The sequence below is a fragment of the Danio rerio genome, chromosome 20 (assembly GCF_049306965.1).
Source record: "Danio rerio strain Tuebingen ecotype United States chromosome 20, GRCz12tu, whole genome shotgun sequence".
Lineage (NCBI taxonomy): Eukaryota > Metazoa > Chordata > Actinopteri > Cypriniformes > Danionidae > Danio > Danio rerio.
In genome coordinates, this window is record NC_133195.1 from 1,897,744 (window position 1) to 1,923,499 (window position 25,756).

A 25,756-nucleotide genomic window follows, 5' to 3' on the forward strand; every position below is an offset into this window, starting at 1 on the left:
ATACTAGTGTTCTAGACTATGTGTGCCCTGGTTACCTTTCTGAATGTCCTAATATTAGTGTTCTAGACTATGTGTGCCCTGGTTACCTTTCTGAATGTCCTAATATTAGTGTTCTAGACTATGTGTGCCCTGGTTACCTTTCTGAATGTCCTAATATCAGTGTTCTAGACTATGTGTGCCTGGGCTACCTTGCTAAATGTCTTAATGTTCTAGACCAGATGTCACCAACCCTGTTCCTGGAGAGCTACCTTCCTGCAGATTTCAGTCCCAACCCAGATCAAACACACCTGAACCAATTAATAGTACCTAAAGCAGCATTTGATAATTACAAACAGGTGTGTTTGGTGAGGGTTGCAACTGAAATCTGCAGGAAGGTAGCTCTTCAGGAACAGGGCTGGTGACCCCTGTTCTAGACTATGTGTGCCTGAGCTACCTTGCTGAATATCTTAAGACAAGTGTTTTAGACTTTGTGTGCATTGGTGACCTTGCTGAATATCTTAAGACAAGTGTTTTAGACTTTGTGTGCATTGGTGACCTTGCTGAATGTCTTAATACTAGTGTTCTAGACTATGTGTGCCCTGGTTACCTTTCTGAATGTCCTAATATTAGTGTTCTAGACTATGTGTGCCTGGGCTACCTTGCTGAATCTCTTAAGACAAGTGTTTTAGACTTTGTGTGCATTGGTGACCTTGCTGAATCTCTTAAGACAAGTGTTTTAGACTTTGTGTTCCTTGGTGACCTTGCTGAATGTCTTAATACTAGTGTTCTAGACTGTGTGTGCCCTGGTTACCTTTCTGAATGTCCTAATATCAGTGTTCTAGACTATGTGTGCCTGGGCTACCTTTCTGAATGTCCTAATATTAGTGTTCTAGACTATGTGTGCCTGGGCTACCTTGCTAAATGTCTTAATGTTCTAGACCAGGGGTCACCAACCCTGTTCCTGGAGAGCTACCTTCCTGCAGATTTCAGTCCCAACCCAGATCAAACACACCTGAACCAATTAATAGTACCTAAAGCAGCATTTGATAATTACAAACAGGTGTGTTTGGTGAGGGTTGCAACTGAAATCTGCAGGAAGGTAGCTCTCCAGGAACAGGGCTGGTGACCCCTGTTCTAGACTATGTGTGCCTGAGCTACCTTGCTGAATATCTTAAGACAAGTGCTTTAGACTTTGTGTGCCTTGGTGACCTTGCTGAATCTCTTAAGACAAGTGTTCTAGACTATGTGTGCCCTGGTTACCTTTCTGAATGTTTCAGGACTAGTGTTTTAGACTGTTTTCCTGGGCTACCTTGCTGAATGTTTTAAGATTAGTGTTCTAGACTATGTGTTCCTGGGCTACCTTGCTGATTGGCTCAAGTCTAGTGTACTAAGCTGTGTGTGTGAGAGTGTGTGACTGTGTTTAATAAAACAACAACAACAAAAAAATTAAATGTTTGTTCAATAATAACCAGAAATGTTTCTGTATTTGATTTGCTGTAATGATGCTGAAAAACAGCGTTGAATCACAGCGATGAATCATATTTTACAATCAATTCGCATACAAAGCAGCTATTAGAAATGATTTTAATGATATTGGATTGAACATTGCTGTTTTTGCTGCAGTCTAGGCGAGCAGAAATTACTTTGTTTAAGAAACGCTGTGGTCGATGGATGTTGACAACCTCGTTTCTCAGTCAGTTTCATAATTTGGAGAAGGGTGGAGACAAACACACACACACACACACACACACACACACACACACGCACACACAAATGAAAAAAGTAAGTTATGCCCCATTTTTAATGGCACGAGGGTGATAAATAATGACAGAAAATTAATTTGTGGCTGAACTATCCCTTTAATTCCTGCCTTGTTCCTCTGCGACTTACCTGAAGTGCAGAAAATGAGAATGAGTGAACACCGAGCACAGCACAGAGAGAGAGAGAGAGATGATAGAAGACAAATGAGTGTGACAGGGCTTGAGTATTCATTAGAGGGCCTGTAGAGGACATTTAGAGTTAATAAATCAGACGAGAGGGTGTGTAATTACTGACGTACAGCATCGAGCCACGACTGCCATCTTCCCATCACTCAGTGGCTGACAGCCTGTCGACGCCATGACAAACGTTTGCTAACACATTACGGGCTCTCGTTCAGCACACGGCGCACTGGAGCAAAACCCCCGCTGAAGAGAGGAAATTGATTCAATTGAATTAAATGGTTATTTATAAACCGCGGGCTGATATGCACACACTCCTCTCAATGCTTTATGTGTAACTTATTGTAAATGCTAACAGGGAAACTGACGCGAAAACACTGCGTGGAGTTAAGCTGTGGTCACATTTAGCCAGTTTTGTCTATTAGTTAAGTGGAGACTGAGTTACGTTTTTGTTGGTTGATTTGTAAATAATAGTATTAATGGATATGTATATGGCAAATTTGCCTAAATCCCCCCCAAACCCAACCCCCTCTCCCCGCAATGGGGTCCCGACCTCTACTTTGAGAATTGAAGAACTAGACCAGGGGTCACTAATCTCGGTACTGAAGGGCCGGTATGCCTGCAGGGTTTAGCTCCAATCTCCTCAACACACCTGCCTGGATGTTTCAAGTATACCTAGTAAGACCTTGATTAGCTTGTTCAGGTGTGTTTGATTAGGGTTGGAGCTAAAATCTGCAGGACACCGGCCTTCCAGGAACAAGTTTGGTGACCACTAAACTAGACTATAGCTGTGTCCCAAATGGCACACTATACACTATGCACTCATGCACTATGTACTTATGCACTTAGACACTCAACAGGATAGTATATGTATGTAGTGGCGTCCCAAATGGCACACTTATGTCTTTTTACTAAGCGGAAATTCAAACCGTTTCCCTAAGGACGTTTGTCGGTCGTCAAATCCTAGAAATAAACGACCGAATTACCAGATAATACCTGTCGTGAGTATCGCATTCACCATCGGGAGGCGCTATAATCACTCTCGTAGGAGAATTTTGCTTTCACCATCCAAAATAAATAAAGTTATCCATGTGCGCCCGACAGGGGCGGACTGGGACTAAAAATCAGCCCTGGCACTGTAGCCACATCAGCCCACATTATCACACCGACACAGCCCCACCCTCGGACACGCATATTCACTACTTTTATTGGTGTACAGATGGTAAAATAATATAAGCAGTACCATATGTAATAGATGTTTAATAGATATTTATTTTGTGTTTGGACTTGTGAGGGAAACCGGGACGAAACCCACACGAACATGCAAACTCGACACAGAAACACCAATGACCCTGCCGAGGCTCGAACCATTGACCTTTTTGCTGTGAGGCGGCAGCGCTACCCATTGTGCTGTCCCCTTTTAAGACTATTTCAGTTAATTTTATGCATTTGGCAAAGTCTGATTTTAGAGCCATTTTTAAGTTTCTCTGAGCTTTTTGGCACCGCCTTTCCTTTTTTTACGGTCCATCTCTGACAATTAGCTTGTGTTGCACCTAATGTTTGTTTGACATTCTAGCCAGATTTTGATTATGTCCGCGTAACCTCTGATTGGGTCGGCCCATCTCGAAACCAGCTGGCCATCGCCGATTGGGCCAATGCTTCACATTTATTATTATTACTATTATCATCATCATTATCATCATCATCATCATCATCATCATCATAATATTCACATCTTGCAAGAAACAAAAACTGCCCGTATGTAAAAGCAATACTTATAAAAATATTTAATAAAAAATAGCATACCGGCCCACATTTTAAAAATGGTCCAGCCCTTCTGGCATTTGCCAGAATTGCCAGGTGGCCAGTCCGCCCCTGGCGCCCGATAGCTCCGCCCCTTCCACAACATGAGCAAACCTGCGGTCGTTGAGTGCGTGAAGTGTCCATCATTACACACTTCATTTTAGCGGCTGAATGAGTGCATCATCTTGCCACAGTCTCCAGCATCATCAGAGGAGTCTCCATGGACCGTGTATATGCAGATGTTCCAGATTTCCTAACAGAAATATAAATGTTGCTTTACGAGCTTCAGCTGATCACATTGCAGTCCAGTGATCGTGCATGTGCTGGACATTGCATATGCGTCCAGGTGTTTGTGCTTAATTCATGATCTGATAAACACACAAAATACAAAAAAAAAAAAAAATAAATGAATAAAAGAAGAATATAAATAAAAGAATTCACTTCAAAATTAAAGCTCTAATTTAATAATTTTCAAAATATGGATTAAAATAATAATACAATTCTACTAGGAAAATTGCTAAATGTTGCTTACAGATGGATTGTTCTGTGACTCATTAACATGTGTTCTGGATACAATTCCCACAGTTAGGGGAACAAAATATGAAAATACAATCCCTTAGTTAAACAAAGGCTGAAATGGAAAAACAATACAAAGCAAAATCCAGATGTTTGCTCAGAATCTTCTACGAAAATCCACAATGAGAGAAAGACTAAGAGGTTTACACCAAAGATATGGTTGATGTGATCAAATGCAAAATTCATTCATTCATTCATTCATTCATTCATTCATTTATTCATTCATTCATTCCCTAGTAGCAAAGAATTCTGGCCCAGATTTGGCATAAAGCTGGCACAGCAGGCATTCATCCGGCACTGGCATACAGCATGTGGGCCAAACATGGCCCGGGTTTGGCAGAGGAGGCACCGTTTTTAAGGCAGCACACAAGATTTGGGCCAGATGAAAAACGTAGTATTTGGCCCAGATTTAAAAATTTGGTAAGTGGGCCATGTGAGTTTGGCCAGTCTTGACCCACATTTAAAATACACTAAAATCATTTTTGAGTAAAGAAAAAAAATTCTACCAATCAGGTCACTTTGAGAAAAAGCGTGCCCATAGTGTGCCTAAAGCGCATCACTCCATGGGTTTATCAATTTCATTGCAATCGTGACACACCAACCTATCTGGCCCAGTTCAGGCCCAGTTATGAGTTATTAACTTGGCTGAGACTTGGCCCAGATATGGTCCGTGTTTGGCCCTTGTCTGGAAGCCAGATTTGGTCCAGTCATGTACCGTAATTCACTGCGGCATGTGGGCCAAGCAAAACCTGATTGTGTGGGCCAGAGCTGGGCCAGAGAAATTTTGCTATGTGGGTTTCTTTTTCTTTTCAGCTTAGTCCCTATATTAATCAGGGGTTTCCACAGCTGAATGAACCTCCAACTTATCCAGCACATGTTATCATGCAGCGAATGCCCTTCCAGCCGCAACCCAAGACTGGGAAACAACCATACACTCTTAGCATTCACACTCATACACTACAGCCAATTTAGCCTACCCAATTCATCTATACTGCATGTCTTTGGACTGTGAGGGAAAGCAAGTGTTTACTCCTCTGGTCTTGTGGTTGTTTAACATTTGCTTGAGCCTGTTGTGCTGAACTGACTGCTCTGCAGGCACAGGACCTCAACAATGACAACATATTGATGTTGTATGCCATAGGGACATTGGATTTTGTTTGGAAATTAAATTCGGGTTGACATCAGAACCTAACGTCAGGCCGACGTCAATGTCCAACCTAAAATCAACCAAATATCAACGTCTAATCATATTTTACCTTGACGTTGTGTGGACGTTACCACTATCAGACATTGGATTTTAGTCACTTTTCAGCCCCTAAAATCAACCAAATATCAACGTAGTCGGTATTGGATGTCAAAATAACGTTGTCCTTGTCATGGCGTTGAATTTGACGATCTAAATGTAACCTAAAAATTTCTTGATGATGTTGTGTTGTGCCTACTGGGTGTTATTGAAGCCTCTGAGAATAATCCCTGACAGACGGGAGGTGTGTGTGTGCGTGTGTGTGTGTGTGTGAAAGTCTAAGGCACAGTCAGATAAGAGAGTCACGTCTGTGTTTGAGTCGTGGTGTTTCTGACAGGTTGTGGGTTATGACATGTTTTTTTAGAGCTCTTTTTCTCTCTGTCACTGCAGCGATGCTTGTTTGTCTCCTGTGAAACCCGTGGCCTTTGCTCATGAGAACCACTGTGCTAAATGAACACCTGAGGGCACACGCACACACAGCACTGTAACTCCTGTAATCCTCTGTGTCTTCATTACAGTCGTCTGTCAAAACTTGCTGTGCTGTTTCAGATTTTGCATATTACACAGATTGATCATGCAGTGTTAAAATGAATAGGAACAATCATAAAATTCACATCTCCTCACACTCTTTATAGAAAGTGTCAAAAAAGTAATAAACAGACTACAAATACTGCCAGACTAAGTAGATTTTTAATTATGCGCAGCTCACTTCTCATTAGCACTCTTATTACATGACTGTTTACCAAATAAACAGCCGAGATCTATTTATTATGTTAAGTGTAAGCTCTTTTTTTTTCGGGCTGGTAATAAAAAATTAACCTGGTGCCATAAAATCAAACTGCTGCATCTGACGCAGTTGCTGTGTCTTTAATATAATGTAATCACCCCAGGGTGATTTATTATTGCCGGCAGTTAGCTCTCTGCAACTCTCACATGGTCGCCCGCTGAAGCTAAGCAGGGCTGCGCCCTGTCAGTACCTGGATGGGAGACCACATGGGAAAGCTAGGTTGCTGGCTGTATCACGACCTGGTATGGAAATAGCACCAGCAGCAATCGCAAAGGCCTACATAGGATTGTGCGAACTGCTGGACGCATAATAGGAGGTGTGCTTCCCTCCCTCCAGGAGGTGCATGAGGAAAGCCAAGAGAATCATCAGCGACTCCAGCCACCCAAGCCATAGACTTTTCTCTCTGCTACCCTCAGGCAGACGGTTCCGCAGCATCCGATCACGCACCAGCCGGCTGAAGGAAAGCTTCTTCCTTGATGAACGCTTAACACACCACACACAGACTCTTTCACACCCCTCACTGCACACCATCAATATGTTGCATGCACTGCACTTTAACCAATCCATACTTGAAACAATACTGCCTACAACTATGTGGAAGCCAATTCATTGTACATATCGCTGTCAATTTCACATTGTCGTCTGTATTTTGCACTGTCTGGAGCCAGCACCTAAGCTTTTCACTCATCATAGCACACGTGCTGCAGATGATGTGACAATAAAAGTGATTTGATTTGATTTGATTGCTGCCGGAAGTGGTGTAAGTGAGGCCAGCAGGGGGCGCCCAACCTGTCTGTGTGGGTCCTAATGCCCTAGTATAGTGACGGGGACTCTATGCTGCTCAGTGAGCGTCTTTCGGAGGTCCCGACTCTCTGTGGTCATTAAAAATCCCAGGATGTCCCTTGAAAAAGGGGAGGGGTTTAACCCTGGCATCCCGGCCAAATCTGCCCACTGGCCTCAGTCAATCATGGCCTACTAACCCTCTCCCTATATCATAATTGGCTTCATCACTCTGTCTCCTCTCCACCAATCAGCTAGCAAGAATGTCTCTGGTTCCAGGCTTTACCAAACCAGCAGACATTTCTGCGGGGAGTTTACACATTCTCCCCGTGCTCATGTGGGTTTCCCCCGGGTTCCCCAGTTTCCTCCCACCATCCAAAAACATGCAACTTAAGTTAATTGACTAATCCAGCACCATAGACATGCTTCTAGTATGTAGTTATCTCCAAGAGAAATCACTTACTATTCATTGGTTACTGCAGCAGGGGAGTTCTCGAGATCTACCTGAGCTCAAACTCCTCTCCCGCCTTGCAACGGGAGGGAACCCCGGGCTCGAGGATCCCGAGACAGCATGCCAAACAAGCTTTTATAATCAATCATCAGCTAAGTGTGAACTCTTGAAATGGCTACCGATGCGTCTTCCTGATGGATGCTGCACACTGGTGGTGCAGCAAACACCCCCCTTGTGTAAAGTGCTTTGAGTGGCCAGAAAAGCTTTATATAAATGTAAGGAATTAAATTACTTAACTTTATTATTTAACTTTTTGTTGACTGTTGAGTAGGAGTAATTTTTTCTGCGTTTATTTACTTAGGGGCCGATCACAACGAATATGAATAACTGGCTCTTAATAACTGGAAACAGCCACCGCTTCATGACAACACAAACACTGCTGTCAGCTTAACAGAAACCCCGCCTCTGCTTTCATTTGATTGGACAATGAAAGAAAGATGCCCGCTTTATCCACTTTTTGTTCAGCTGCGGGCACACGGAGCGCAATGGCAAAAACACGAGGCGTGCAGGGTGTGTAAGCATCATGCAACTGGCATTTCTCATTGCAAAACATTTGTTCGTTGTGATCAGCCAATCACACTGCTTCATCAGCAGACATTTAACTAAGAAACTTTGCACGTACATTTCATCTGTCATGATCACCAGCGATCTAGCAATTGCAGAACGCTGGAGAACTACACATCTGCCATCCACTTTCATCACCGACACGCAGCTGAAACCTGCCACCAAGTATTGTTTGGACTTTGTATACACCCTGCACATGTTAGTTCGGTACGGAGTCTTTAATTTGTGTCATGTGTTGTGCACCATAGCCTTGCCTTAGTTTCTTGTTTTCTCGTTCATTTAATGCTTTGCGTTTGGATGGCCGACTTGTGTTTGAACTTATGCTTGTATGATTACGATTTTTGATTGTTTTTTTATTTACCACCCGTCCAAAAACATGCAACTTAAGTTAACCGACTAATCAAAATTGGCACCATGCTCCTAGTAAGTAGTCATCTCTTAAGAGCAATCGCTATCTGTTCATTATCTACAGCAGGGGAGATCTCCAGATCTACCTGAGCTCAAACTCCCCGCTCGCCTTGCAAACGGGACTTGAGGATCTTATGAGCTCAGGGCTCTCTCCCAGGACAGCATGCCAAACAAGCTTTATAATCAATTATCAGCTAAGTGTCAACTCTTGAAAATGCACTTGGATCCTATCCTTTGTTGTCTTCACCTCGTCCCCACATGTGACTAAAAGCATCTGCCAAATGATTCAGTGTAAACGTATGGAGATCAGTCAGTTCAGTAGTGGAGTTGTTCACAAGTGTGTGTGTGTGTGTGTGTGTGTCTTTCGTGTCTCTCTAAACACAAAACAGCATTGTCCAGTGTGTGTGTGTGTGTGTGTGTGTGTGTGTGTGTGAGAGAGGGACAGACTGTTACATGAGCTTCTTATCTGCTGCAGATGAAAGAGTGTGTGTATGTGTGTGTGACGCTGACTGTATTGTTGCTTTGTGTGTGTGTGTGTGTTTCTCACGGGACGCTGTTAGCTAAAAGGTATCAGGCATGAATAGAGCTCCTGGTTCCCCCGTTTCTCATGTTTTCTCTTTATTCAGGTCAGCTGGAACGTCACTGCGCCCCGAGCACACCGAGAACCTGTCAGGGGTCTGTGTGTGTGTGTGTGTGCAGAGCACTATGTGCTTTTGCGTGTATTTGTATTGTTTGTCTGTAGGTGTATGTGTCTGCATATGTCTTGTGTGTGCGTTTAGTGTGCGAGTTGTGTGTATGGGGGATGGAGGGATCGTGAATGAAAGTAAGGGTGGTGTGGGGGGTGGGGGTGTGTGGGGGGATGGGGGGGGGGGGGGTGTGGGGTGTTGGTATGGGGTCTCTGGGGGCCCCCGAAATGTATGGGCCCTTAGAATCGTCCTAACTTGCCCCTACCTGTGTGTGTGTGTGTTTTTTTTTTTTGCTGTATCTGTGTGTGTGTGTAGTAAGATGCCACCCTGGGCGATTGCCCACATTGGCCATGCCTAAGACACGCTGATTTAAATTAGGAGAGTGAAAATGCATAACAGGACCCCTTTGCCACAGAATAGGACAGTGCTGTGAAAAAGTGTTTGCCCCCTAAATGTTTTTTTTTTTCTTTGTTTAGTCACACTTTAATGTTTCAGATCATCACACAAATTTAAAGATAACACAGTTAAGCACATCATGCAGTTTCCATATGAAGGTTTTTATCATTAGGAGAAAACAAAATGCAAAAGTGTTTGCCCCCTGTTTAAACAGAACTTAAATATGGTTTATCACACCTGAGTTCAATTTCTTCAGGATTACTGCCACACCTGTAATCACTTAAATAGGACCTGCCTGACAGAGTGAAGTAGACCAAAAGATCCTCAAAAGCTAGACAACATGCATTTATACATCATGTACCACAGTATTTATATATATATATATATATATATATATTATATTTCCATTCTCACAGGTTTTCCAGATTGCTTATGTGATCCTGAAGGCTGCAAACTCTCCTCGACCTGGGAACTGGATTCTGGAGCGATCTCTGGATGGTGAAACCTTCATGCCGTGGCAATATTACGCCATAACAGACACAGAGTGTATAACACGCTATAACATCATCCCCAGGACAGGCCCACCATCCTACACACACGACGACGAGGTGATCTGTACCTCCTTCTACTCCAAAATACATCCTCTGGAGAACGGAGAGGTAAGAGACGCAGCTCAAACACACTTAATAAAACATTAACGTTTTTAGGTTTACCTTATGAGTGATTTTACCTTAAATGACTTAAAACAGCTTTTATATTTTATATGAAAAAGCTACATTTTTGTGATTCTTATTTTTATTTTTCTCGTTTATTTCTGCTTTTAAATTGTATTTTGGGAGCTCGGTCCATGTACATTTTGATAATTTGTTTTCAATTTTAAATGGAGTAATGGAAACGAGGAAAATAGCCATTTTTTGGTTTTTCTTTTGCTTACAAAAAAACAAAAAATTAGATTTTGGCTTGATTTTCGTCTTTTGGGTTAGGGAAGGAAAACTGCTAAACCACTTTAAAATTCATTATACACATGTAGGCGGTGCTGAAACGCCCATTTTCCTCTGATTGGTCAACTAAATCTGAGCTCGAGTCGTCACCCTCTAAATAATAGTCCTCTGTGAACCAGCACCCAGGCTTTTAATTATTATTGTTTAATTATATATATAGAAAGAAAGTTTACATATTCTGTCATTTGATCAGTTAGCAGGCTTACATTCATTGCGTATGCGTAAATTAAATAAAAAATGTAAATGAGCAGAATTATTAGACATTTGTGATTTAAAATAAGGTCATAGTTCACTGCCAAACATCTTGCTGCTGTGCACCTGATGCTAAGCAAAGATTTTTGATTTGCATAATTGTTTCAGAGCTACTGTAGGCCTAAATAATAAATAAATAAATAAATAATAGTCATGATAATAATAATAATAATAATAATAAAGATGATGATAAACAATAGTAGTAGTAATAATAATAATGATAAATAATATTTGTAATAATAATAATAATAATAGTAATAATAATAATAATATCCCTATGGTTTGTCGCCAAAATTCTTGCTGCTGTACACCTGATGTTGAGCAAATCCATTTCCGAGCAGCACCTAGCATGCATGATTGTTTCAGAGCTACTGTAGGCCTAAATAATAATAACAATGATGATAATAATAATAATATAAAAACAAAAAAACAATAGTAATAATAATAGTAATAATAATAACAATATAAAAACAAATACATAATAGTAATAATAATAATAATAATAAGAAGAAGAAGAAGAAGAAGAAGAATAATGATATAAAACAAATAAATAATAATAATAGTTATAATAGTAATAAAATACATAAATAAATAAATAAATTAATTAATAATAATAATGATAATGATAATAATAATAATAATAATAATAATAACGATAATAATAATGATATAAAACAAATAATAATAATAATAATAACAATAATAATAATAATATCAATAATTATAATAATGATGATATAAAACAAATACATAATAATAATAGTTATAATAGTAATAAAATAAATAAAAATAATAATAATGATAAATAATGATAATATGAAAACAAATAAATAACAGTAATAATAATAATATTATTATTATTATTATTATTATTATTAATAATAATAATAATAATATAAAAACAAATAAATAATAATAATAGTTATATTAGTAATATAATAATTATTATTATAGTTATTATTATTATTACTATTATTATTATTATTATTATTATTAATACTACTACTACTACTACTACTACTAATAATAATAATGATAATAATAATAGTAAAATAAATTAAAAAAAATAATAATAGTTATAATAGTAATAAAATAAATAATTATAGTTATTATTATTATTAATAATAATAATAATAATATAAAACAAATAAATAATAGTAATAGTTATAATAGTAATAATAATTTCAATCTACTAATAATCAAAATGAATCAAAACCTAACATTTTATTTGTCAGGTAAAATTGTAATATGCCAATTGCATAATAAAACAATCAGAAAGCCAATTCAGAGCTGACACTGCAAAAATACAACATCCATTACTCAAAGATAAATCAAAGAGTTAGAGATGCAGACCTGACCATTCCCCCCTGGTGAGGTGTAGCTCTGTGTTTCCAGCCTAATTGTCAACTGTCTCAGGTTGATTTGAATAGAACAGTTGAACAGCCGGTTTCCTGATCTCCTTCTCAGATCAGAAAGTTTTTTGTTTTATTGCATCTCATGAAATTCATTAACAGTTCTCAGGGTCTGATATTCTGGAGAGATTTAGCCATCCTTACACTGGTAAATCACAAAATACGGAAACTAGATAATTTTACAGTGTAAACTCTCTCTCTCTCTCTCTCTCTCTCTCTTTCTCTTCACACAGATATCAGATCAAATTTACATACAAACCAAACACATGTAGAATTCTGCGTGTTTGCATTAATCCAGCTGCTAACTTCCCCAACTAATAACAGGCTGACATGAACACCCACACACTGATGATGAATGAGATGCAAGTTCTCCTACTGCAGCAATTCTGATGTGTGTGTGTGTGTGTGTGTGAAATCAGATTTACAGCTGTCAGATCATAGCACTGTACCAAACTGTGTGTGTGTGTATGTGTGTGTGTAGTTTACTAATGAGGGAGGTGGGTGGAGAGATCAAGCCTGGACTCAAATGTCTCTCCTTTAAATGCAGACAGCACAATCTCACACAGCACTAATTAGTACACATCGTTAACCCAAGAAAGACCTACCATTGCTGCACACACACCCACATCCACACACGGATGCACACACATGCATGTACACATACGAGTAAAAGCGGTTGAGCTCAAGCGCATCAAATGAGAAGCGTCTTGAAAGGGGGTGGGGCATATCAGATACTAGAGAGCATTTGATTGGTCAGAAGATTTGATGAGAAACTGACGTATGAGGTGACGTGAATAAAACCGCTGATTCATTTAGGCGAAAGTGACAAACTGCAAACTTTACATGTTTATATCCATGTTATATCTTCTAAATGTGAATTTTGTAACTGTTTTTGGTTCACACTAGCTTATAGATATCCTAAAAACTACCAATACTGATACTAACATCTTTGTTAATTTAATGAGAGCTGTAATACTTCGCTGCAGTTGAGTGAATAATTCAACGACTCACAGATAACCTGATCTCTCCTGGTTGTCTTTCAGATCCACACATCCCTGATAAACGGACGTCCCAGTGCAGACGATCCCTCGCCAACACTCTTGAACTTCACCTCCGCACGCTTCATCCGTCTGCAGTTCCAGAGAATCCGTACATTAAATGCCGACCTCATGACCCTCGCCCTGCACGACCCACGGGACATCGACCCCATTGTCACCAGAAGGGTGAGCTGAATATCGCACACCCACAGGGCCTGAAATGCTGTTCATGCATTTCTTTTCTGATCTAGTAGCTATGTGATTTTTAAAAACAGTTATATTCTTATTTGGCCACATAAATGGACAGATATAAATGTGATCTTCAAATCCAGTACTATTTGTAAGAGATAGAGTACATCCAGGAGGTTGTTTTCACATATTAAAGCCTGACAGGTTTACCAGCAGCCTGACATGAAGCACAGCACTGCTGTATAAGACTGAAGGGTTTATTCTCCGATTACAACCATCCTGGATACACTTTAACCTGCTTATTAGATGGCTACTTACCACAAAACATAACAATTAGACACAAGATGGCGCCAAACAGTCAAAAACACAAAGCTGACAGACACTAAAACAGCTGATGGAGTATACACTAACCTGCGCATTATTCAGACACAAGATGGAGACAAACAGACAAAAACACAACAGAAACGAAAACAGCTGATGGAGTATACACTAACCTGCACATTATTCAGACACTAGATGGAGACAAACAGTCAAAAACACAACAGAAACGAAAACAGCTGATGGAGTATACACTAACCTGCGCATTATTCAGACACTAGATGGAGACAAACAGTCAAAAACACAACAGAAACTAAAACAGCTGATGGAGTATACACTAACCTGCGCATTATTCAGACACTAGATGGAGACAAACAGTCAAAAACACAACAGAAACTAATACAGCTGATGGAGTATACACTAACCTGCATATTATTCAGACACTAGATGGAGACAAACAGTCAAAAACACAACAGAAACTAAAACAGCTGATGGAGTATACACTAACCTGCGCATTATTCAGACACTAGATGGAGACAAACAGTCAAAAACACAACAGAAACTAAAACAGCTGATGGAGTATACACTAACCTGCGCATTATTCAGACACTAGATGGAGACAAACAGTCAAAAACACAACAGAAACTAAAACAGCTGATGGAGTATACACTAACCTGCACATTATTCAGACACTAGATGGAGACAAACAGTCAAAAACACAACAAAAACGAAAACAGCTGATGGAGTATACACTAACCTGCACATTATTCAGACACTAGATGGAGACAAGCAGTCAAAAACACAACAAAAACTAAAACAGCTGATGGAGTATACACTAACCTGCACATTATTCAGACACTAGATGGAGACAAACAGTCAAAAACACAACAGAAACTAATACAGCTGATGGAGTATACACTAACCTGCACATTATTCAGACACTAGATGGAGACAAGCAGTCAAAAACACAACAGAAACTAAAACAGCTGATGGAGTATACACTAACCTGCACATTATTCAGACACTAGATGGAGACAAGCAGTCAAAAACACAACAGAAACTAAAACAGCTGATGGAGTATACACTAACCTGCGGATTATTCAGACACTAGATGGAGACAAACAGTCAAAAACACAACAGAAACTAAAACAGCTGATGGAGTATACACTAACCTGTGCATTATTCAGACACTAGATGGAGACAAACAGTCAAAAACACAACAGAAACTAAAACAGCTGATGGAGTATACACTAACCTGCACATTATTCAGACACAAGATGGAGACAAACAGTCAAAAACACAACAGAAACTAAAACAGCTGATGGAGTATACACTAACCTGCACATTATTCAGACACAAGATGGAGACAAACAGTCAAAAACACAACAAAAACGAAAACAGCTGATGGAGTATACACTAACCTGCACATTATTCAGACACTAGATGGAGACAAGCAGTCAAAAACACAACAAAAACTAAAACAGCTGATGGAGTATACACTAACCTGCACATTATTCAGACACTAGATGGAGACAAACAGTCAAAAACACAACAGAAATGAAAACAGCTGATGGAGTATACACTAACCTGCACATTATTTAGACACTAGATGGAGACAAGCAGTCAAAAACACAACAGAAACTAAAACAGCTGATGGAGTATACACTAACCTGCGGATTATTCAGACACTAGATGGAGACAAACAGTCAAAAACACAACAGAAACTAAAACAGCTGATGGAGTATACACTAACCTGTGCATTATTCAGACACTAGATGGAGACAAACAGTCAAAAACACAACAGAAACTAAAACAGCTGATGGAGTATACACTAACCTGCACATTATTCAGACACAAGATGGAGACAAACAGAAAAAAACACAACAGACACTAAAACAGCTGATGGAGTATACACTAACCTGTGCATTATTCAGACACTAGATGGAGACAAACAGTCAAAAACACAACAGAAACTAAAACAGCTGATGGAGTATACACTAACCTGCGCAATATTCAGACACAAGATGGAGACAAACAGACAAAAACACAACAGAAACTAAAACAGCTGATGGAGTATACACTAACCTGTGCATTATTCAGACACTAGATGGAGACAAACAGTCAAAAACCATCCTTTAAACCCGTAAAGGGCTTACATTAATCTATGTATATCTTACTCTCCCAAAAACAACACATCATGCCTTTGTAAACAAACAAAGTACTATCAATTTCCATTACGGAGAATAATAATAGAGAAATATTGCATTTTGTTTGTATACGGAGACCTTCTTAATGCCACCATCTGATATTAATTTAATAATTTAGTGTCATGATTTCAGTAGTTAGAATCTTGCAACCAGATGCATTTAGACCTGTCTGGTTTCATTTCTAATGCATCCCAGAAACCCCTCCTAAAGTGGTTGCAGGCATCAAATTTATATCAATCTCAAATGCAAGTCGGAAGGCATTTACACCTGTCGGTTTAACGATTGGATAGCTATCTGATCAGAATAAACACACATGAAGTGACCAGTGCCATTTGTGAGTGTGTGTGTATGCTGCCTCATCCACTGCCAGCCTCTTCTCCTCAGACAGATGGGTTTTAATTAAAAATCGCACAGTAATTAACAAATCGGGCCGCTCGGTCCCTCATAGACGGCATATCACACGCCTCCACCCGCCCACCGCCTCCTACAAAATCATTAACTCGCTGATTGACCCGTTTCCATCAAACAAGAGCAGCGTTATGAAGTGCGGGATTACGTTTCTCGTGTGCATTGAGCAATTTGGATAAATGTACCCAAAGTGTTTCGTTCAAAGAGTCATTCTGCAGTGTGAGAGGTTTAAGCCATGTTTGATTATGTGAGGCTAATTTAAAGGCCATTGTGTCATTCTTCTGTAAAAGCGTGCTGTTTTGAGTCTGCTCGCTGCACTTGAGCTGAAATATTAAAGGGTTGTGATGAAACCCCCCATTTTTCAGTTGTAGTCTGTGTTATAATTTAAAAAAAATGACTTAAGGGGACATTTTACTTCACTTCACTTGTCACAGGCCCATTTGAGTTTCTTTTTTTATTGTTGAAAACATTTTGTTAATTTCATATTATGTTATAATAACTATGCCAACTGTTTCTCATTAGGGTTGGGGTTAGTTGACATGCACCCGCAAAGTTTCTTTAAAAAATGTTGTAAATATGTAACCATTGACTTCCATCATATTAGTTTTTCTTAATATTTTAGTCAATGGTTACAGGTTTACAACATTTAAAAAAAAAAAAAAAAAAGAGGAAAAACAAATAATATACAAGTCAATGTTTATATGTATACAACATTTTTCAAGCTATAAGAGAACAAATACTATCAAAACCAAATACTGTGGAAGTCAATGGTTACAGGTTTCCAACATTTTTTTTATACTGTCAGAAACTTTGCAAGCACATTTTAACTAAGATCTTTCAAAAAGTAGAAAAAAACAAATACTACGAAAAAACAAAAACAAATGGAAGCCAATGGTTACAGGTTTGTAACATTTTTCAAAAAGTACAAAAAACAAATACAATGGAAGTCAATGGTTACAGGTTTCTAACATATTTCAAAACTCTAAGAAAAAATACTATGAGAAAAAAAAAGTACTACAAGAAAACATCAGCCTGATCTCTTAAGGAAATGTAAGTATTTTACGCTTTGTTAGTTTAGTGGCTAATTTGTATGAAAAAGTACGATTTTAAATAGGAGGCGTGGCACCCAACCCCGCCCCTAAACCCGACTGTCATTGGGTGATGAGCAAATCGAACTAAATTGTATAAATTACATCATACGAATTAGCCACTAAATCAAAAAGTTACGAATTGCCGTTAGATTGTGTTGGAACACAAATACTATGAAAAACAAATGCTATGGAAGCGGTTACAGGATTCTAACTTTTTTCAAAAAGTAGGAAAAACAAATACTATACAAGTCAACAGTTACTGGTATACAACATTTTTCAAACTATAAGAGAACAAATACTACCAAAACAAATACTGTGGAAATCAATGGTTACAGGTTTTTAACATTTTTTAAACTATAGGAAACTTTGCAAGTACAATTCAACTAAGATCTTTCAAAAAGTAGAAAAAACAAATACTATTCATGTTAATAGTTACAGGTTTCTCATATTTTTCAAAAAGTAGGAAAAATACTATGGAAGTCATTGGTTACAGCTTTCTTTTTTTTCAAAAAGAAGAAAAAAACAAATAATATGGAAGTTAATAGTTACACATTTCTTACAAATACTATAAGAAAAACAAATACTATGGAAGCCAATTGTTATTATTTCTAATATTTTTCAAACTATAAAAAAACAAACACTATGGAAGCCAATGGTTAGAGGTTTGTAACATTTTTCAAAAAGTACAAAAAATAAATATTATGAAAGTCAATGGTTACAGTTTTTTTTCTGACTATAAGAAAACAAATACTATGAAAATAAATATAATGGAAGCCAATGGTTACAGGTTTTTAACTTTTTCAAAAAGTAGTAAAAGTACAGAAAACAAATATTATGAAAGTCAATGGTCACAGATTTTTTTCCAAACTATAAGAAAAGCAGATACAATAAAAATACTATGGAAGTCAATGGTTACAGGTTTCTAACATATTTTACAACTGTAAGAAAAAAATACACTTTGTTAGTTTAGCGGCTAATTCATACCAGTTGAGTCATACGAAAATGTACAATTTTAAAAAGGAGGCGTGGCACCCAACCCCGCCCCTAAACCCAACCGTCATTTGGTGATGAGCAAGTCGTACTAAATTGTATGAATTAGATAATCTGAATTCATACGAATTAGCCACTAAATCAAAAAGTGACGAATTGCTGTGAGATTGCGTTGGAAAACTCATACTATTGAAAACAAATACTATGGAAATCAGCGGTTACAGGTTTCTAACTTTTTCCAAACTATAAGAAACTTTGCTAGTGCATATCAACTAACCCTAACCCTAACCTTAATGAGAATTAATTGGTATGTAGTTGTAATTTAAAATAAAATCAACAAAATGTGTTGAAGAGACCATCAAAATAAAGAGATAGCAGGCACACAAAATCATGACGTCAGGTGACCAAAATGTCTAGTCAGAGTTTCAGGACAATGTTATTTTGACGTCCAATAACGACATTAAATGATGTTGATATTTGGTTGATTTTAGGTTGTGTTGGAAAGTGACCAAACTCCAACGTCAAGCTAACATCTTAAATCAACTTCATTTTAACTGACATTAAATCAACAGGTATGGCAACCAAAATCCAACGTCTGATAGACGTCATAGTGGTAATGTCCACACAACCTCAAGCTATAACATCACTAGACGTTGATATTTGGTTGACTTTAGGTTGTTTTGGAAATCCAACGTCAAGCTAACATCAAACCAACGTCATATTGACATCAAATACTGACATTAAATCAACAGGTTTGACAACCAAAATCCAACGTCTGATAGACGTTTTAGTGGTAATGTCCACACAACCTCAAGCTATAACATCACTAGACGTTGATATTTGGTTGAATTTAGGTTGTTTTGGAAATCCAACATCAAGCTAACATCAAACCAACGTCATATTGATGTCAAGTACTGACATTAAATCAACAGGTATGACAACCAAAATCCAACATCTGATAGACGTTTTAGTGGTAATGTCCACACAACCTCAAGCTATAACATCACTAGACGTTAATATTTGGTTGAATTTAGGTTGTTTTGGAAATCCAACGTCAAGCTAACATTAAACCAACGTCATATTGATGTCAAATACTGACATAATATCAACAGGTTTGACAACCAAAATCCAACGTCTGATAGACGTTTTAGTGGTAATGTCCACACAACCTCAAGCTATAACATCACTAGACGTTGATATTTGGTTGACTTTAGGTTGTTTTGGAAATCCAACGTCAAGCTAACATTAAACCAACGTCATATTGACGTCAAATACTGACATTTATTCATCAGGTATGGCAACCATAATCCAACATCTGATAGACGTCATAGTGGTAACGTCAACACAACGTGAAGCTGTAACACCATTAGACATTGATAATTGGTTGATTTTAGGTTGGACGTCGGACACTGACGTTGGTATGACATTGGGTTCTGACCTCAACTCGATTTTCATTTCCAAACAAAACGCAATGTCCTGCGACATTAGGGTACAACGTCAATCTGACGTCATGTTGCCTGCTGGGTGGAATCAATATGTGTCCCCAAATACCTAAAAATGTTGACAAAGTCTTTGGGAGTTTCCCTAAAACACTGGCAGTTGTAACTTTCCGCAGAGTCTCAGTCTAAAGCTGATTGCATTGCTTCTGTTTTTCAGTATTATTACTCCATTAAGGATATCTCCGTCGGAGGCATGTGCATCTGTTACGGTCACGCGAAGGCCTGCCCTCTCAACACACACACCAAGGTTTGTCATCTACAGCTACAGAAACTCTTTCCTCAATTGATTTCCTGCGTGCACTTTTAATTAGGTTTATTGCTTGAGCTTTGTTAGTAAGCTGTTAATTAGAGACCGAGCACGTTTGGCCTTTATGAAAGAAGCATGCGCTCACGACGGTTGTAAAGATTCAATAATGTTTTCATTTGTGCCTGATATGATCTGAATTTAAAAGTGTGTGTGTGTGTGTGTGTGTGTGTGTGTGTGTGTGTGTGTGTGTGTGTGTGTGTGTGTGTGAGAGAGAGAGAGTTATTTTAAAGTAGTATCAGTGAGACGCTACATTTGTTTATTATTAGGCATTTTTTTCTATTTTTATACTGCCTAATTTTATTTTAATAAAACATTTACTCATCTGATTATGCTTTTTTGTCATTTTCATTGCATTTTTTAAAAACAAAAGTGTGCAAATATAGTCCATTTTTATTTGAAGGTGTCCTTACATTGTAGATATTTATTTACCTACAGAGTAATATTCATCTAATGCGTGTAATAATAGTTAGGTTTAAAATTCACTGTGTGTGTGTGTGTGTTTGTGTTATATGCGAGAACTGCTCTAACTTTGTTTACCAAACAATGGTTCCAACTAACAGGTGACACTGTGGCACAGTGGTTAGCACTGTTCCCTCACAGGTATTACAAAAAGCAGGTGAAATATGATGGTGATGTCTTCGTTTCTCAAAAAGCTTATAAATCCTACAGAATGAGCTTAATCAGAGAGTAAACTGCACACTGTCTCCTGTGATGGTTGGGTTTAGGGGTGGGGTGGGTTGAGGGCAATACAATATACGGTTTGGACAGTATAAAATGAACGGAAACCTATGTAATGTCCCCACTTTACACAAAAACAAACATGTGTGTGTGTGTGTGTGTGTGTGTGTGTGTGTGAGAGAGAGAGAGAGAGAGAGTTATTTTACAGTAGTATCAGTGAGATGCTTCATTTGTTTATTATTAGACATTTTTTATATTTTTATACTTCTTAAATTCATTTTAATAAATCATTTACTCATCTGATTATGCTTTTTGTCATTTTTATAGCATTTTTTATGTGCAAATATAGTCAATTTTTATTTGTAGGTGTCATTCTTACATTGTAAATATTTATTTACCTACCGAGTAATATTTATGTATTGCGTGTAATAATAGTTAGGGTTAAAATTCACTGTGTGTGTGTGTGTGTTTGTGTTATATGCGAGAACTGCTCTAACTTTGTTTACCAAACAATGGTTCCAACTAACAGGTGACACTGTGGCACAGTGGTTAGCACTGTTCCCTCACAGCAAGAAGGTCGCTTATTCGAGCCTCGACTGGGTCAGTTGTAGTTTCTGTGTGGAGTTTGCATGTCCTTCCAGTGTTGGCGTGGGTTTCCCCCACAGTCCAAACACATCATGCGCTATAGGGAAATTGAATAAACCAAATTGGCTGTAGCGTATGCGTGTGAATGAGTGTGTATGGGTGTTTCCCAGTACTGGGTTGCAGCTGGAAGGGCATCCGCTGTGTGAAACATATGCTGAATGAATGAAACGACTAAGCTGAAGGAAAATAAATGAATAATTGGACTAATTGAATTACATTTTAAAGCCTAAATAGGTTAAAACATAGTTTAATAGTTGTTTTCCCAATTCTTTTGTTTGTTACGTTTCCCACTCTTACTCTCAAATTCATTCCACTGAGATCCACTGATTTTTTTTAAAAGAAACCAAGCAGACAAGCAAAAAAAGTTCTGGCATTCTGTCCCTGGTTGCATGTAATTAAGCATGATTATTTGTTAACACCATAGGAAGTACACTCATCGGCCACTTTATTAGGTACAACTGTTAACGCATATTTCTAATCAGCCAATCACATGGCAGCAACTCGATGCATTCAGGCATGTAGACTTGATCAAGAAGATCTGCTGCAGTTCAAAGCGAGCATCAGAATGGGGGAAGAAAGGGGATTTAAGTGACTTTGAACATGGCATGGTTGTTGGTGGCAGACGGGGTGGGCTGAGTATTTCAGAGACTGCTGATCTACTGGGATTTTCACGCACAACCTTCTGTGTGTGTGATGTGTGTGTTTCAGAAATTCAGCTGTGAGTGTGAGCACAACACATGTGGAGAGAGCTGCGACCGCTGCTGTCCTGCTTACAACCAGAAGCCCTGGATGGCAGGAACCTTCCTCACACGGCACGTCTGCGAAAGTAAGACATTTTCACCGTTTCGCATGTGCTCTTGAAACATCACTTTAGGTTTTATGCCATCAAGACTTTAGTTTGTTTGAAACTGCTTATTTAAGAATGAAACATGACTGTCTTGATGCAGGAGTCACTGATTTATTCAACCCTGGCTCACTGGAGATACAGCTGAAGTCAGAATTATTATTCCCCCTGTATATTTTTCCTCCAGTTTCTGTTTGATAGAAAGAAGGTTTTTTCAACACATTTCTAATCATAATAGTTTTAATAACTCATCTCTAATAACTGATTTATTTTATCTTTGTCATGATGACAGTCAATAATATTTGACTAGATATTTTTCAAGATACTAGTATTCAGCTTAAAGTGACGTCTAAAAGCTTAACTAGGGTAATTATAGTTTTATTTACTTTAATTTGTCTGGAAAAGAAAAATAATTAAATTTTTATTAAAGCGCTAAAGTCTATGGGCCCTATCATACACCCGGCGCAATGTGGCGCAAGACGCAACGCAATTGTTATTTGCTAGTTTCAGCTTGGTGTAAGATTCGTTTTGACGTTTCGCAGCACGCTGTTTAAATAGCAAATGCATTTGCGCTCATATGTGTGCCCATAGGCGTTCTGCTCTAAAAAAGCAGACGTGTTTTGGCGCATTGCTATTTTGAGAAACTATAATTGTCTGTGGGCGACGTAGTGGCTCAGTAGGTACTGCTGTCGCCTCACAGCAAGAAGGTCGCTGGGTCGAACCTCGGCTCAGTTGGCGTTTCTGTGTGGAGTTTGCATGTTCTCCCTGCCTTCGCGTGGGTTTCCTCCGGGTGCTCCGGTTTCCCCCACAGTCCAAAGACATGCGGTACAGGTGAATTGGGTAGGCTAAATTGTCCGTTGTGTATGAGTGTGTGTGAATGTGTGTGTGGATGTTTCCCAGAGATGGGTTGCGGCTGAAAGGGCATCCGCTGTGTAAAAACGTGCTGGATAAGTTGGCGGTTCATTCCGCTGTGGCGACCCCGGATTAATAAAGGGACTAAGCCGACAAGAAAATGAATGAATGAATGATCGTCTGTTCTTTAGACCAGAACAAAGCCGGTCTATTTTCTGACGCAGAGCGCGTTAGTTATGCGCCTCGCATACACAGCTTAATACACACAAGATGTAGAGCAATACGCAAATATCTTTACATATGAAAATATTTAAAAATTAAAGGTATCTATAGGATATAATAAGAATATATACAGGATATAAATTTAAAGGATTAAAATATTACAAATTAACGTTATTATTGTTCATTTATTCATTTGCTGGAAATTAGAACTGAATTTAGAAACAAATCTTTGCGTTTAACAAACAAAATTAATTATATATAGGCTAATTGATGTCTGTACGTAAAGGTTTCCCTATCCACGAGAGCGAAAATGAAAGTAGACCATTTATCTCTCATTCTGGCACTGTAGATGCTCTGTTTAACTGTTTTCTTGCTAGTGAAATACTCGGTTTTTCCACTTAAACTTACTTTAATCATGTAAATAGCAAATGCGCTTATGGCGCGACGCAACTGGCTCTTAAAGGGGATGGGAGATGAGACTCTGAAAATACGCCTATAACTCATTAAGAAAAAAAGCTCAACAAAGCTCAACCCTTTTAGACCATTCGCCATGGCGCAAAGCGGATTTTTCCGTCCTTATATTAGCAAAAGTGGATTCTGACACACCCTGAAAGCGTTTGCGCCCTGCGCTTTGCTCATGGACCGTTAAAATAGAGCCCGAAGTTATTATGCTGTGTTCACACCAGATGCGGAATGCGCGGATAAATCGCGCTATTCGCTCGTAAATAGCCGCGTGAACATTTGAGGTTACTCGCTTTATTCGCGCGTCAAACCCCGCTTCATTCGCGTGTCAAATTCACTTCAGAACAACCGCTTCATTCGCTTGATGGGCAGGGCTTCTGTCTGCCCAGTGACTGTAGCTTCATAGCTAAAGGGCTAACATGGATTTTATAGAGAAAATAACAGTGTTTATGTGCTTTATGAAGGATGATAAACAGCGTCGATACGTTTAGGGCCACTACATCCTTTCAGAGGTGCATCCAGCTCTTTAAGCTCATAGACTCCTCCAGAAACTGAACCTGGCTGATGGAGGTTTTCAGCGGTGCTTCTGACTGAGCCCACCCCAGTTTGATGAACTTCTTGTCGGTGTCTGCTGGGGGATTTCCCCTGGGACACCGACAACAGGCGATACGTCACAATCACGCCCCCACAAGAGCAAGCTCCTGATTGGTTAATGTGGCGCGAATGTCCGCTGAAGTTCAGATTTTCGAACTTGAATGATTCGAGCGAAACGCGCATTAAGCACGTCAAACTTGCAAAACGCTCAATTCGCACCACGCCATTTGCACCATGCGCACTGCGCAATTCTCGTCATTCGCGCCGCGTCATTCGCGCGTATCGCGCCGCAGGATGTCTATTTGTACGTTTGCATTGACTTAACATGTAAATCACTCGCGCTTGACGCGCGTCCTGCGTCTGGTGTGAACGCAGCATTAGACCTCTCAGTAAATCATTATTTTTTTCATTGGGTAACTTTCCTAGTTAATTTGAGTAGTTATGCCTATGAATTGCACTTTAAGCTAGTGTCTTGCAAAATAACTAGTAAAATATAAAAATGTACTGTGATCATGGCATATGTTTGAAAAAATTCTCTGTTTAACACACTTTAGAATTGCAAAAAAAAGAGATTCAAATTTCGCATGAGGGCTAATAATTTTGTCTTCGACTGTATGTTTTATCTGTGATTTAGTTTTGTCAACATTCAACTCTTGCTCTTGCTTATTCAGCACTCATCTGTTGGTGCTGCTTCTCCTACTGTTGCATTATTGTGTGTTCTTTTATTTGGCAGAGTGTAATTGTCACAATAAATCAGAGGAATGCTATTACAACCAGACGGTTGCCGATGCTAAGCTGAGTTTGAATATTCATGGTGAATATGAGGGGGGCGGAGTCTGCCTCGGCTGCTCTGAGAACACTGGAGGAATTAACTGCCAATCATGTATAGACGGCTTCTACAGACCAAGTGGGGTGAGTGTATTCCTATATAATCATATTACTGTTTTAAAATAATAGATAAATGCATAAATGTGACCCCGGATCTTATGTTGAACAGTTATATATTTAGGAATAGTCAAAAATACATCATATCAGTCAAAATTACAGATTTATTTGTTTTATTTATTTATTTATT

General features: G+C 38.8%; 1 protein-coding gene across 7 annotated transcripts in view; it reads left to right on the forward strand.

Annotated features, from left to right (window-relative positions):
* lama2 (laminin, alpha 2) overlaps positions 1–25,756 on the forward strand; it is a 389,595-nt gene that overhangs the window by 51,416 nt on the left and 312,423 nt on the right. For all 7 annotated transcript variants that reach the window (XR_012395331.1, XM_073932092.1, XM_073932093.1 and 4 more), the window contains 5 exon segments: positions 10,090–10,332; positions 13,382–13,561; positions 20,235–20,324; positions 22,416–22,533; positions 25,415–25,593. Coding sequence is in view for 6 of the 7 variants with exons in the window: in XM_073932092.1 (XP_073788193.1) it covers positions 10,090–10,332; positions 13,382–13,561; positions 20,235–20,324; positions 22,416–22,533; positions 25,415–25,593 (810 nt within the window). In the remaining variant the exon portion in view is untranslated.